At 40.7% G+C, this 16,545-nt stretch overlaps 1 protein-coding gene across 1 annotated transcript in view; it reads left to right on the forward strand.

Moving 5' to 3' along the window:
* The window catches only part of grnb (granulin b), a 39,951-nt gene that overhangs the window by 5,684 nt on the left and 17,722 nt on the right, over positions 1–16,545 (forward strand). Inside the window, exons 5-7 of the mRNA XM_048614394.1 lie at positions 2,915–3,012; positions 12,656–12,886; positions 13,552–13,779. Coding sequence (XP_048470351.1) covers positions 2,915–3,012; positions 12,656–12,886; positions 13,552–13,779 — 557 coding nt within the window. The remainder of the gene's footprint in view (positions 1–2,914; positions 3,013–12,655; positions 12,887–13,551; positions 13,780–16,545) is intronic.

Raw genomic sequence — 16,545 nt, forward strand, 5'->3', positions numbered from 1 at the left:
GAAGAAGGGTCTAGGCCCGAAACGTCAGCCTTCCTGCTCCTCTGATGCTGCTTGGCCTGCTGTGTTCATCAAGCTCTACACCTTGTTATCTTAAAATACTTCCACATGGTTTTTTAACTCTCCTCTTGGTCCTCTTTCTTTGAAGTTTTCTGCAGGTCTACAACCTTTGTATGTGCTACACTAATTCTGGTCTTTCTCATGCCTCTGGTTTTAATCGCTTTATAGCTGTTGAAGCTCTGAACTCTGAAATTTCTCTTCTAAATCATTGTCTCTGCAATGTCCTTAATTCATACCTCTTTGACCAAGCCATTAGTCATTTAATAACTCCTGCACATGATGAAGTGTCAAATTTGGCTTGAAAACATTGCTGCAAAGTGCCTTGGGATATTTTACTATCTTTAATGTGACCTGTTATTATGGACCCAAAGAAAGTAATGGAGTTCACACTGCAGATCAGCCTTGATCTCGTCAAATAGCGTTACAGGCTCAAGGGACTGAATGGCCTACTCTTGATTCTATGTTTCAGATTGAAAACAGGGAAGAGTAGTTCACAACATTTAACCTGACTTGTTTTCTTTTTGTAGTTTACGCTGACTGCTGTGTCCTTACCTACCATCCCACCAGCATCCATGTCCAGAAGATCATCAGATGCCATTTCCGCCACCTCCAGCAAGACGCTACCACCAGACACATTTTCCCTCCCCGCCCTTGTCCGCCTTCTGCAGAGATCGTTCCCTCCGGGACACCCAGGTCCACACTTCCTTCATCCCCAACACCTCCCCCATGGCCCTACGGCACCTTTGCCTGTAACCGGCGAAGGTGCAACACCTGCCCATTTACCTCCTCCCTCCCTAGTATCCAAGTGCCGAAACATACCTTCCAGGTGATGCAACACTTCACCTGCACTTCCCAGAATCTAGTCTACTGCATTCGCTGCCCACAATGTGGTCTCCTCTACATTGAGGAAACGAAGCGTAGACTGTGTGACCGTGTTGCAGAACATCTACGTTCTGCTCACAAAAATGACCCTGAACTACCTGTTGTCTGCCACTTTAACGCACCACCCTGTTCCCTGGCCAACATCTCTGTCTCTGGCTTGCTGCAGTGTTCCAGCGAACCTCAGCACCAGCTAGAAGAACAACACCTCAATTTCCGCTTGGGGACCCTGCAGCCCTCCGGACTTAATATTGAATTCAGTAATTTTAGGGCCTAAACTCTCCCATGTCCCAGCCCCCAACACCACACACCAGGCCCTGTTACCATATAGCCTGCCATCACACACCACCTGTTAGTCACTAACAGTCGTCATTAACAACTATTCACCCTTCCAGCCTGATCATTATCAACTCTTTGTCTATCCAACTATTCTTCTCTCTCTTTAAACTCTATATCCTATCATTAACTCCCTACCCCATTCCCCCTCCCTTTTTTCTGCATATAAACAGATGTTTTCCCAGCCATCATCAGCTCTAAGAAGAGCCATCGGACCTTCCGCAGTTCTTTTGGTCTTTATGCTGTGATCCTTTTCTGTCTCTTGACCAAATTTTCTGTCATATAGGCAAAATTTAACCCTTTCAACATTTGAAAGAGATCTGCCATAACATCAATCTGTTCTTTCACAACTAAAACTCCCCAGCTACCTAAAATTAGACTAGTGGGCTTCTGCAGGATTGGTGCTTGGATCGCGGCTATTCATAATATATATTAATGATTTAGATGAGGGAACTAAATATATTATCTCCAAGTTTATAGATGGCACAAAGCTGGGTAGGTGGATGAGCTGTGTGGAGCATGCAGAGATGCTCAATATGTTTTGGATAAGTTGAGTGAGTGGGCAGATGAAGTATAATGTGGGTAACTGTGAGGTTATCCACTTCGGAGCTAAAATAGGAAGGCAAATGATTAACTGAATGACTTTAGTTTGGCAAAGGGGGAGGTGCAGTGAGACTTGAGTTTTCTCTTACAGTCGCTGAAACTAGGCATGCAAGTGCTGCAGGCAGCAAAGACGGTAAATGGTATGTTGGCCTTCGTAGCAAGGGGATTTAAGTACAGGAGCAGGGATGTTTTGCTGCAATTGTGCAGGAACTTGATGAAACTGCACCCTAAGTATTGTGAGCAGTTTTGATTTCCTTATTTGAAGAAATATGTTCTGTTTATGGGAGAAGCGCAACAAAGATTTACCAAACAGATTCCTAGGATAGTAAGTCTAACATATGAAGAAAGTCTGGATCGGTTAGGACTATATTCATTGGCATTTAGATGAATGGGGTTGGGGGGGAATCTCCTTGAAACCTATAAATGATTCACCTGATAGGGTTTTCAGAACTAGGATTAACAGGATATGGGGTGGGATTTTTAGCACTGAGATGGGGTGAAATTTCTTCACCCCAGAGACTGGTGAGCCTCTCTAATTTTCTGTCACAAAGCAATTGAAACCAGAGAACTGAATGTTTTCAATAAGGAATTAGGTACTGTTCTTGGGGCTGAAGGGATCAGAGGATGTGGGGAGAAAGTAGGAACAAGGTATGAGTTGGATAATCAGCCATGATCCTATTGAGTGGTAGGGTAGGTTCGAAGGGCCGAATAGCCTACTTCTGCTCCTAACTTCTATGTTTTGATTTAAGTTGCCCATGTAATAGGGCTAGTTAATTCATATAGGTGAGGCACAATTGATCAGTCCACAAAAAACAAATTGGTCTGCCAAATGAATAAAAATACTTGAGTGCATTCAGGACATCATTGAAGGGAAAATTTGTTAGTGTTGAGTTTACTGATTTTTTAATTTTGTTTATTGTATATAGTATTTAATGTCTATAATATTCACTTATCTCTCTTTCCCTTCCTCCTAAGCCCCACCATGTGATCCTATTAGATTTTGTCTTCCATTAATTCATTATCTTACTTGCCTTTGTAGTTCGGGTTGTGTGGTGCAATGGAACAGTGACCTGCCCTAATGATTATACGTGCTGTAGGTTCGCCTCAGGAGATTTTGGATGTTGTCCACAACCGAACGTAAGAGACTATAACCTATACTTTTGAAATGCAATGGCATGCTTCATGTTTCAGTCTTTCTCCCGAAGGCTGCAATGGTAATTCTGCAACAACTCAATGGTATTCCAGTGTTCTATCTTTTTCTGACACTGTGAGATTAAGTGTTGCACTGAATAGAAGTTATTTACTTCAAAGATTCCAGACTTACTTGCTAGTTTTTGAAAGCTAACGTTCCCTTGCATCTGCTTTCCTTGTCGTTTTAGGTGGTAGAGGTTGCAGATCATGGAAAGGTTGAAACTTTGGCAAGTTGTTTGGAAGCACACCTTGTAGATAGCACCTACCGCAGCTACAATTGCCAATAATGAAGGAGTGAATATTTAAAATAGGTGTAATAGGAAAGCCGGGGAATTACAAATCTGTTAGCCTAACATCTGTGGAGGGGAATTGTTGGAATGTGTAACTAATGGGGTAACCGAACATTTCAAATTTTCACTTAATCAGAGCAAGCCAGCAGGTATTCCTGAGATAACAAGGTGTAGAGCTGGATGAACACAGCAGGCCAAGCAGCATCATAGGATAGGATAGAGCTCTTGTTGATTTTTCATTACTTTTATTTTTCTTTATCAATTTTGGTTTGGAGCTGAGCTAAACATGACTTTAGGACTGTCGGTTACAGCTTGTGTTAAAATGAAAATAGGCCAAACAGACGTCTGCTTATTTGTGAGGCCAGGCCTGAAAGTTGATTGCAGATTAGTTCCTGATCAGAAGGTTCCACAGATGCTTTGTCACTGTGGAAGAGCCTTATGATTAAGCAGATAGCAAAAGTTGGCTACTATTGAAGCTATTACCTGGAAATTGGTTCCAGCAAGTCTGGAAAAGATTTTGTGCTGAGCAGATGGCAGATATTGAATGGCTATAGGGACCTTGTGGAGCAGACAGACAATCTGGCAGAGAGTGGCTAGAGTTTGAATTGGGTTTTGGGCTGTTCTTTAAGGAAGAAAGAATTCTGGCTGTTGATGCTGCAGCATGAAGATTTGAAAGCTCCCTGCTTTAAACTGCTGTGAACAGCTTTTGGAAGCTCAGAGAATAGAAAATGAAATTGTAAGTATTAGAACCTTCATCTGAGAGAATTATAAAGGTGACTCTGATCAACATCAGAAAAATCACCCAAGAAACAATCATTTATGCCTGTGGAACAATGTAAATCGAAAACCACTTGAGAAATCTAGCCAGTTTTATATTTTTTTCTTTTTATTCCATAACTTTTTGTTTATCTGTCTTTTGTGAATGGTGTTGAAAACAAAGTCTGTTGGGTTTAAATGATAAACTATTTAAGATTACTTTTGTTTAATTTTTGATCTGCTCAAGTTAATATATTGTTAATAAATTGTTAATCTTTATTTAAGATATAATACGTGGCTAGAATTTATTATTTGCAGAATCTGAGATTGGTTATTCCATTTAGGAACCATTGGGATCAATTTTGAGGGTCTTGGAAGGTTTTAATATAACTGCATTGCAAATACAGAGGTGGAAAGGCTGATTTGGTTCAGCTACTTGTCTCCATTTTGTAACACAAGCGATGCCTGACAAACCTCATTGAATTTTCTGAAGAGGTGCTGGACAGAGGAATATCTGTGGAAATGGATTGTTTTTATGGACTTCCCCAGAAGGCATTTGCTCAAATCCCACCTGAGAGACAGTTAACTAAAGTAGATGCCCAGGGAACTGAGGGCAAGCTATTGACACGGCTAAGAAATTGAGTTGCAGGCAACAGAAAGTAGGAATAATGGGTAGGTACTCAAATTGCCAGGATGTAGTCAGTAAGAATCCATAAGGGTCTGTGTGAGGGTCTCAATTATACACATTATTTATTAACATCTTGAATTATAGCATGGAAAGTCATATATCCAAATCAAATGACACAAAGTTAGGTGGTATTGTAGACAGAGCAGATGGTAGCATAAAAATTACAACGGATTATTGATGGTTCAGGCAAATGGGCAAAACTGTGGCAGATGGACTTCAATGTAAGCAAGTGTGAGATTATCCATTTTGGACTGAGAAGGGAGAGGTCAGGGTACTTTCCAGCTGATATGAACTTAAATGCAATGGATAGCCAAAACAACTTGGTGGTTCAGGTATATACTTCTTTAAAATGCAATGAATAGGTGCGCAAAACGATCAAGAAAGTTACTGCTGACCTTGATATATACAGGACTGGAGTATAATGACACAGAAGCTCTGCTGTACTTATACAAAACCCTGGTTAGACCACACTTGGAGTACTGAGAGCAGATCTGGGCACTGCATCTTAGGAAGGATATATTGGCCTTGAGAGAGAGGTTTACAAGAATGATACCTGGGCTTCAGGTGTTAAGCTATGAGGAGAGATTATACAAATTAGGCCTGTTTTCTCTAGAATTTAGAAGGTTAAAGAATGATTTGTTAAAGTCTTCAAGATAGTAAGAGGAAGGGACAGAGTAGATAAATTATTTCCATAGGTTGGAGATTCTAGAACTAGGGGACGTCATCTGAGAATTGGGGCTAGACTGTTCAGGAAAGACGTTGGGAAACACTTCTACATGCAAAAGATGGTAGGATGTTTGGAACTCTCTTCCACCAATGACAGTTGATGCTCGATCAGTTGTAATTTTGAATAGGAGATACCTTTGCTTAACAAAAAAAGTTATTAAGAGAAATGGGTCAAAGGGAGGTGTATGGATTAGATCCAAATCAGCCATGATCTTGTTGAATGGAGGAACAGGCTCAAAGGACTGAATGGCCTTCTCCTGTTCCTGTGACCCTGTGAGTGTTAGAATTGCACTCATCCAGACCAGTAGAAAGAATCATGCCATGACTTACACATTGCAGTTGATAGATAGGCTTTAGGGAGTTAGGAGTTGGGTTATATGCTGCAAAATACCAGGCCTCTGATCTGCTCTTATACTCTGGACAAACTGAGTTTGTGGTCAATGGTGTTATCCTGCACAGCAGTGGTAAGGGAGTTTTTTTGTACTTTCTCTTCTTGGTTATTGCCTGACGTGTGTGACGTAAATGTTACCTGCCACTTTTCGGTCCAAGTAGCATTTTTTCTACCCAAAATGCACCCCTTCACACTTCATTCATTGTCCCCAGATGGTGAATCCAAGCTGTTCATGTAGGTGGTAATTAACAGTGGTTCCAGCAGCTGTTATTGTGGAACATGGAAACAGGAGTAGGCCATTGAGGTTGCTCAGCCTTTCAATTTGATCATGGCTGATCATTTACCTCCATGCAATTTAACTGTTCACCCCCATATCCTCGTATCCCTTGATGTTATTGCCTCTAGAAATCTAAGGATTTCTCTCTTGAACATGCGAAGTGATTGAGCTTCTTTGGCCCTCTGGGATTGAGAATTCCAAAGCATCACCACACTGATGAAATTAGTCCGCATGTCAGTCTTAAATGGCTTATCCCTTAACCTGAGATTTTGTTTTTCGATTTTACCAGCCAGAAAAACATCTGAGCCATCTTGTTGTGCTCTGTAAGAATTTTTTAAGTAATTATCATTTGTGACCACTTACTAAGTTCAGTAAACAGTTTTACTTAATCCTTATACCCTACTATTTTGTAGCCAGCTTGCTGTTTATCCTGTTTCTTGTCCCTGATTCCACATGTTTTCGTCTTAGTCTTGAGTCTACCATGGAGATCAAGTGAAATGAGTTTTACCATGTTTTCTTTGTCATTCACAGAAGTTGGGTGCTGCTGGCTTAGCTTGCAATTATTGTGACCTTATTGTCCTTGGGAAGGCGGTGCTGAATGCTGCATTGAATTCCTGAGTATCCTATGGTGCAGATAGAACCCCAGTCCTGTTATAGCAATTCCACATTTTAGCCCAGCAATAGTGAAGGAATAGCAGTGTTATCCCCATGTTTCTGTCATAGTCACACAGCATGGAAACAGGCTCTTTGGCCCAACTTGTCCATGCTGACCAGTTTTCCTAAATTGAGGTAGTCCTATTTGGCTGCATTCAGCCCGTATCTCTAAACCTATCCTATCCATGTACCGTTGTCCTTCTAGCTGGTCGGGGTCACAAGTTTGGAAAGTGCAATTGAAGGACCCTTGGTGAGTTTTGACAGTGCATCCTTCTTATACATGCTGCACACTATTGCTTATGAGTCAGTTGTGGGGGATTAAATGCTGTAGTTGATGGATGGCTGCAAATCAAGCAGGCTGCTTTATCCATAAGATGTAGGAACCTAAACAAGCTATTTGGCCTATTGTGTCTGCTCCACCACTCAATGAAATCGTGGATGATCTGTTGATTCTTAGCTGCACTTTGCTGCCGTAACCTATAACCCTTTATTTCCTGAATGATTAAAAATCTCTTCTATCTCAGCTTGAATATACTTAGCAACCCAGCCTTGACAGCCCTCTGTGGGAAAGAATTCCACAGATTCACCAGCCTAAGAAAAGGTTTCTCCTTATCTCTGTCTTAAATGGGTCACTCCTCACTCAAAGATTATTCCCCTGGACCTAATTCTCCCACTGGGAAAACAACTTCTCAGCATCTACCCTCTCAAGTTCCCCAAGAGCCTGATATGTTTCGATAAGGAGCCTTCTCATTCTTTTAAACTGTAATGAACGTCAGCCTAATCTGCCGAATCTCTACTCCTATAAAAACCCCTCCATACATGGGATCAACCTAGTAAACCTTCTCTGGACTGCCTCCGATGTTAATATATATTTCCCTAGATAATTGAACCAAAATTGTCAACAGTATTCTAGGTGTGGTGTGACCCTTGCTTGTACCATTTTAATTAACCTTCCTATTCCCTTTGCCTTCCTTGTGATGTACAGAACTTGGAATGATAGCTTTTAATGAATCATGTTCTAGGATCACCCAAATTCCACCGTATTGCAGCTATCTGCAGTCTTTCTCTATTTAAGTGATATTCAGCCCTTCAGTTCCTGCCAAAGTGCATAACTTTACCCTTTCTCGTATTGTATTCTATCTACCAAGTTTTTGCACACTCACTTAAGCTGTCTATATCCCTCTTTACATTCCATGGAGCATCCTCATTACTTGCCTTTCCACCTAATTTTGTGTCATCCGTGATCTTGATGTTAGTACATTTACTTCTGTCATCCAAGTCATTAATATATCTTATAAGATTGTGGCCCCTACACTGATCCCTCTGGCACTCCATTGTTATAGATTGCCATCCTGAAAATTTCCTTTTTATCCCAATGCTGTCTGCTATTTGTTAGCCAATCCTCTAACCATGCTAATATACTACTCCCAAGCCATAGGCTTTATCTGAAGTAACCTTATGTGTGGTACTTCATTGAATGCCACTTGGAAATCCAAATATATTCCATATAATGGTTATCCTTTATCTATCCTGCTTGTTACCTCCTCAAAAACTCTGACAAATATGTCAGGCATGATTTCCCTTCATGAAGCCATGTTTGCTCTGCTTGATTGTTATGGCTTCCTTAAAGCTCTGATATCATATATATTTTATAATCAACTCATTTATAACATTTTTCCAATGACTGATGTTAAGCTAACTGGCCGACAGTTTATCGTCTTTTTTTGCCTTTTAAATAAAGCTGTTCCTTTGGCACTTTCCCAGTCCTCTTGGACTTATCCTGAATTTGAGGATTCTTTGAAAATTACTACCAATGCATCTGTTATCTCTGCAGCTACTTCTGTTAAAATCCTAGTATACAATTCATTAGGTCCAGGTTTAGCTTCATTATTTTCCCTGGTATTTGTTTCCTCTCGTGATGGTTTGTGTTTACTTCCCTTTTTTGTTTGCTCGTTTTGTCAGCTTTTGAATTTTTGAATTTACCACTAATTTTTGTTCATTTTATGTTTTTCTTCTTTCAATTTGATAGCTTTATTAACCTTTAGGATGGCAGATGAAGTATAATATGGATAAATGTAAGATTGTTCACTTTGGAGGCAAAAACAGGAAGGCACATTACTATCTCAAGGTGATAGATTGGGAAAGTGGAAGGTGCAATGCGGACTGGATGTTCTTTGATCACCAGTCGCTGAAAGTAAGCATGCAGGTACAGCAGGCAGTGTAGAAGACCTTCATAGCAAAAGGATCTGGGGACAGGAATGGAAATATCTTGCTGCAATTGTACAGGACCTAGAGTATTGTGTGCTGAATGTCAAGAGCCAATAAGTTGGATTCTTTCTTATTGGAGCTGGTGTTTGCATGGCATTTTTGCAGTGCAGATGTTACTTTACCAGTCACCAGCCCAAGCTGGAATGTTTTCCAGGTCTTGCTGTATTTTGACACAGTCTGCTTCAGTATCTTAGAAGTTGCAAATAGTCCTGAACATTGTGGTAATGTGATGGTGTAAACTTCAGAATTTGGATAACTGTTCATGAATTGAAAGAAACAGCAATAACTCTGTCTGGAATAAACTGTTAAGGGACAAGGACAAACCATTATTCAGGAATTGAAAGCAATTAGACATTGGGAGAAGGAGGAGTCAAAGCTACATAAACAACTTTTAACACTTGCTTGAGAAATGGCTGCCTTATACCACGAGTACAAATGATTGCCCTGTAGAAGAATTTAAAGAGTTGTTCACAGGAAAGCTGTGTCTTTGAAAAGATCGTTAATGCCAAATGTAACAAGGAACAGGGAAGTTATTGCTGACCAGGAGGCAAGCTGCAAACTTGATAGCTCCAGAGGAGTAGTCAGTATTTTGGATGAAAGAATCTAAAGGATTGTGAATAATGTCACACCATAGACTTGAAGAACAGAAAATTGTATAAAAATTCAACTCCAGGACTGTTCAGCAGCAGAACTTCGAAGAACAACACTGCATGAGGATCGAACCCTGGACCCATCTCGAAACAGACTCTGTTGGTTGGACTCATGGGTAATAGCCTAGTTGGGTTGTGAGACTTAACTTGGTTACTTGAGGGGTCTTATTTGGTTGATAAATGCAACGAAGTTCAAGTAATTGTTTCAGTATTTGATTGTGAGTATTCTTAAAAGTAGCTGAATTAAAGGTAGCTTGTGGTAACTTAACTACAACAGTAATTATCAACGAACATCCCCACTTCTGACCTTATGATGGAGGGAAGGTGATGCAGCATCTGATGAACTCCTGCAGTGAATTTCTGGGGTTGAGATTATTCACCTTCAACAACCATAACCACCTTCCTTTCCATCTGACTCCAACCAAGGAGAATGTTTTTCCTGATTCCCTTTGACTCCAGTTTGATCAGGGCTTCTTTGAAGCCACACTCTGTGAAATGCTGTCTTGATGTTAAAGGCAGTCACCCTCTCTTCCCCTCTTGAATTCAGCTTCTTATGCCAAGGCTGTAATGCTCAGGAACCGAGTGGCCCTGGTAGAACCAAAACTAATTGTCATTGTGGAGGTCATTTCTTGAGTAAATGACACTTGATGAAACCGTTAAAGACACATTCTGTCACTTGGCTGATAATTGAGATTAGATGGATAATGCTGGGTTGAATTTGCCCTACTTTTTGTGGATAGGACATAGCTGTACAATTAACCACCTTGCTGGTTAAATGCCAACTTTGTAACTCTGCTGGAGTGACTTGGCTAGGGTTGTGGCCCTAGAATTCAATTTTATTGACAGAATATTGCAGTATCGAGTCTTCAGTCATTTTTTGATATCATATGGAAGTTGGCTGAAGCTTGGTATCATGATACCGGGCACTTATGGAAGAGGCCAAGATTGATCCTCTCGTCAGCACCTCTGAATGAAGATGCTTAAAATTCTGCAGGATTGTCTTTTACACTCGTGTGCTGGGCTCCCCCATCTTGAAGGATGGGGATATTTATGGAATATCCTCCTCCTGTTATTTGTTAAATTGTCTGCCGCCACTCATGACTGCATGTGGCAGGACTGCAGAGCTTGGATCTGATGTGGGATTGGTTGATTGTGGGATTGACATGGTGTTTATGCTTCTTGGCATGCATATTATCCTGGCTGCATTGCAATTTCAACAGGATAACATCTTATTTTTAACTATGGTTGGTGTGGTTCCTCAGTATGCCATCCTGCACTCTGCAAATGAACCAGGGTTGATCACTTGCCTTGACAATAATGGTAGAGACTGACATGTGGGCCATGAGGTTACTGATTTTTGTTGAATACAATTCTACTGCTGCTGATGGCTCACAGCACCTCTTGGATGCTCATACCTCATTCAGCATGGTGGTCGTGTCTTACAACGCTGAGGATATCCTTAATGTGGTGGTTACTCTTACTGATACCTCCTGACAGATGTGTCTGTTACAGGTGGATTGGTGAGGACAAGGTCAATGTTTTTGTCTTTTGTCTGTTCTTGATGCAGGCCCAGTGTGGTAGCTATGTCCTTTGGTGCCTTGCCAGCTTGGTCAGTAGTGGCACTTCTCATCCATTTTTGATGGACGACATTGAGTACAGAGAGTACATTTTGTGCCCTACGCATCCTAAGTGCACCCTTTTGCGTGGTGGAGTCCTGATTCATCAGTCAAGGAGGTGAATTGGTGGGTGGTAATCAGCAGGTTTCCTTGCTATGTTTAATCACATTCCATGGGATGTCATGGGATATGGGGTCAATGTTGAGGATGCGCAGGGCAACTTCATTCCTACTGTATTGCCAGCTGTAGTCAGTCTGTCCTGTTGCTGGGACCAGGAATGGGTGATGATGTGTCTGGAGCGTTGTCTTTAAGGTGTAATTTTGAGAATGATTCTGTCAGGCTGTAGCTTGTGGGACAGGTCTCCCAATTTTGGCAAAGCCCCAGGTGTTAGTAAGAAGGGTTTTGCAGGATCGATAGGACTGTCTTTGCTGTAGTTGTTTCTCGTGTCTGGTTGATGGGTGGTCTGTCTGATATCTTTCCTCTTATCAGCTTGTCAGTAATGGTTAGATGCAGCTGAGTGGCTTGTGAGGCCATTTCAGAGAGTATGTAAAGTCAGCCATATTGCTGTGGATCAGAGATAGTAGGAACTGCAGATGTTGGAGGATCTGAGATAACTAGGTGTAGAGCTGGATGAAAGGCCAGACCAGGTGAGAATCGCAGCTATTTCCATAAGCAACTTATTGAGTCAGATGGGTTTTTACGTCGAACAACAATGGTTCCATTGTCAGGTTTAGACTGCTATTATTTTCAATTCCAGATTTATTAATTGAGTTCAAATTTCACAATCTACTGTGCTAGGTTTTGAATCCAAGTGCCCCCGAGCATTAACTGGGTGTCAAACACAAGTAGCTTGACTATTACACCACCTTACATTAAGTATGTTGCTTAAACAGTGAACAAGTGGAAAAATCTATATTGCGTACACTGTCATTTTAAACTGTAAAGTGTATCTTGATACTTCATCTGCTTTCAAGTGCTAAAGGAAAATGTTACAATGGTATACAATAATCAGCAACTAATAACAGTTACCGAGAGAGTTCACGACTGGTTTACTGCATCTAAACACATAACATTACTTAGAGTTTCAGGAGAGAATAAACACTGAAAGAATAGTTAAGGTGGAACTCTGCCATCACAATGATCTGAAGTATGAATGCTGACGTAATTACATGTCAGAAAGGTTAAAATGATATTTATACCCTGAAAGCAATTTTAACAGGAGAAAATTTGGCATTGTGATTAAATTATTGCATGTTCTTTTTTCCCTCATCAGGCAGTTTGCTGCAAAGATGGCATACATTGTTGTCCTAATGGCTTCAAATGTGATCCTGAAACTGGAAATTGCTACCAGAGGGGCATTCCTATCCCCTGGAGGACTAAGACTCCAGCTATTGTGCAGGTTACACAGAGGGATGTCCAGTGTGATGAAACCAAGAGCTGTCCTGACAATCAGACCTGCTGCAAGGGCACCTCAGGAGAATGGGAGTGCTGCCCCATTCCACAGGTTGGTTTTCAAAACAAAAGCCTTGACCTGAACACTGGAAACTATATATATGATAATATGCAGAATCTTTGTGAAAGGTAGACATTCAAAGCAGTGAATGAAGATCTATTGTTACAATAGTGGTATCAGCACATTAATTTGGCTCCAGCTGGAAAAGAATTGAGTGTAAGCTGGAGTGTAAGTGGAGTTACAAGTGTACATTCAGTAACATTGCCCAATAAACCTTATTACTAAAAATTGGAATATCAGGAATAGCAAATGAAATGCTCAGGATAATGGGTTAGGGTTATCTAGTTTCCTCCCGACGTTGATTCAGTACTTAAGTTTTATTTCATCACAATATTCACTGTGTTCAATGACTGGCTCTTCACAGTTTTCAGATGGTTCTGGATGCATTGTGTGTATTGGATGTTTTGGCTAATCTGCTACCTTTTTGTGTTGTATTGTATAAATGGTAAAAGTAGTGAACCTCCAGCTAGTATTCTGAATGCAAGTGTGTTTGTGTTATGAATTGGTTAGTTTTTAAACTGTTGAAAACATGCACACGCAGACCCCACTCTGCAGGTTTCAAAAGTGTGCGGGAATCTCAGAAGGATTAAGATGGACGTTGAATTCTCTCTTGGACTATGCGTCTTAATTTTATGTTGCTATTTTTGCACCAATAGGCAGTTTGCTGTGAAGATCATATACACTGCTGTCCCAATGGCTACACATGTGATGTTCAGCAAGGATTGTGTGAGATGAAGGATTCTTCCATTCCCATGGTCCTAAAGCTTACAAGCAGTGTGGAAAAAGTAAAGGACGAGATCTGTGATGATGGTACAAAATACCCATCAGGGAGCAGTTGCTGCAGAAATAAGGCTGGTGACTGGAACGGTTGCCCTTTACCTCAGGTTAATGGAATACTTACGTAATTTCCCTGTTTATGAGGGCTCATTTGATAGGACATCATCAAATTGCACGGTCCTCCACAGCGGGGAGTCTTGCATTTGACATTGAGTCAGATCTGTCCTTTTAATCCAACAAATGTGTACCATTGAGAAATTTTTGACTGCTACAGTAGGTACACATGTTAAAGCCCTAGTTTAGATTTGGAAGATGAATTCTTGAATGGTACCATCACTTTTGCACCAGATCCTCCAAATAGGCTGCCTGGCCTCAGTGTTCAAGACACACATCTGTATTTTCTTAAACTAAAAACAGGAAGATCAAAGCTTCTTAATTTTCATCTTGAACTGTACCCCTTACCATTTAACTACCATTCCACATTCAGGAGGGCTGAAGAATGTCACTTTGATGCAGAACTGATCTACAAATCCTATCACATCATTCCCACATTCTACTCGCTTCTACCTGTGTGACATGACTGACTCTGACACTACCTTACTACCATTGTAATTGAAACCATTACCTCTAATCTTGTCACTTCTACATTTGATTTCCCTGTCACCTACAGCTTGAATTTATATGACACCTTTAATAAAACATCTCAAGTTGCTTCGCAGGACTGCTGTGACGCAAACTTTTCCACTAAGCCATAGGTGATGAAAAATTATCAGACGATTTAAAAAACTATCATAAAGGAAAAGAGAGTAATTTGAGAGGATTTAACAGGATTTGGAATTGCTGCAGATAAATGGCCAATTTTGTCTGTGGCAATTTTCCTGTGAGCAATTCACTTAATGCCATTGTGCCACCTTCTTCCCATAACCCTGCACATTCTTCCTATTCAGATAATAGTCTAATTCCCTTTTGAATGTTTCAATTGAACCTACTTCACCATAGACTCAGAGTGCTTTCCAGACCTTTATTAGGAGAGAATTCCTGTATGCAGGGTCTTTGCAGCTATATTCAGTTACCAGTGGTTGTACATTAAATTGGGAATGCTGAAGGGGCATTCACATTGCAGGTGGGAATGTTAGAGAATGTTTGACCTGTTCAGCTGGTGAGTAGTGGTGGAGGCAGCTGGCTGGGTAATCTCAATCTGAGAAAGAAAGATGTCCATGAACTCCTCTCACTTCTTGAATATTGGGGTGGAGGAGACAGGAAAGGGTCTGCAGCATACTGACTCCAGTTGCTGAATAATTTTCCAATACGCACAACATTTAGTTAAATGAATCCGGTGTTGTTTACCTACCACTCCATCCCTGAGGCGGGCACAATATTGTCACTGGACCAGTAATCCAGACACGCAGGTAATATTCTGAGGGGTCAGGAGTGGATAGCAAAGTCTTTCTTAAATAGATAAAAAGGAAGAAATGTGACAAAATGAGCATAGACCCTTTAGGTATTGAGGCAAAGGACATAATCATGAGGAACCAGGAAATGGCAGAACGCTTAAATTAATACTTTGTATCAGTCTTCATGGTAGAAAACATTAAAATTATTCCAGAAGTATTAAATAGTCAAGGGGCAAAACAGAGATAGAAAACAAATACAATAGTTACCACTAGGAATAAAATACTAGGGAAAGCCTGTTAAGTTCCCTGGACTTGATGGGCTGCAGCCTTGGATATTAAAGGAAGTGCTCGTGGATGCACACAGTCATCATCCTCCAAAAATCCATAGGTTTTGGACCAGTCCCAGATGTTTGGAAATCTGTCAGTATAGCACTTTTATGCAAAAAGAGGAGATAAATATCAAGTGACTATAGTCCAGTATGCTTAACATTTGCCCTTGAGATATTAGGATGCAATAGCAGAGCATTTAGGAAGACAAAATCAAGCAGAGTCATTATGGCTTCATGAAGGGGAAATGATGCCTGATTGGTTAATTAGAATTCTTTGGGGAGTTAACAAGCAGGATAGATAAAAGGGAGCCAGTTAATATAATATATTTCAGTTTCCAAAATGCGTTTGGTAATGACATTTGGTTACTTAATAAGATGAGTGCATGGTATTGGGAGTTGTAAATTATGGACAGAGGATTGGCTAATTAACGAAAGATAGGGTTGGGTTAAAAGAGGCATTTTTGGGATAGCAAGCTGTATCTAGTGGAGTGCCTCAGGGGTCAGTGTTAGGGCCACAATTATTTACAATATATATTGATGATATGGCTGAGGGAAGTGAGTGTATCTTTACTAATCCTCAAAATGGATTTGAGAATTATCAGATTGAATTTAATTGTGGATAAGACTCAATGTGCAGAATGGCTTGTTTATATTCCTTCATCTTACGTGACTGGGGTGGACAATGAAACAATTAAAAGTAGGAGGTTGCTCCAATAATAACACCATCCTTGATGATGGGCATGCCCAGCACATCAATGGAAAAGATAAAACAGAGGCATTTACAACCAACTTCAGCCAAAAATACAAAGTGATGATCCATTTAGACCATCTCCAGGGATCCCACTGTCACAGATGTCAGTGTTCAGCAATTTGATTCACACCGATACTCAAAAGACTATGGGTGCTGACTGCATTCTAGTAATAGTACTGAAGACATGTGCGCCAGAACTTGCCACTCTCCTAGCTGACTGGTTCTAGTACAGTTGGACCACTGGCATCCACACGATGATTTGAAAATGACCCAGGTATGTCCTGTACTCCAAAAACAGGACGAATCCAACCCAGCAAGTTGCCGCCCCATCAGCCCCATCATCATTAAAGCAATGTATTGTATCATCAGCAGGGCTAGCATGCAGCACTTACTTAGCAA

This window comes from Rhincodon typus, chromosome 30 (genome assembly GCF_021869965.1).
Source record: "Rhincodon typus isolate 14 chromosome 30, sRhiTyp1.1, whole genome shotgun sequence".
Classification (NCBI taxonomy): domain Eukaryota; kingdom Metazoa; phylum Chordata; class Chondrichthyes; order Orectolobiformes; family Rhincodontidae; genus Rhincodon; species Rhincodon typus.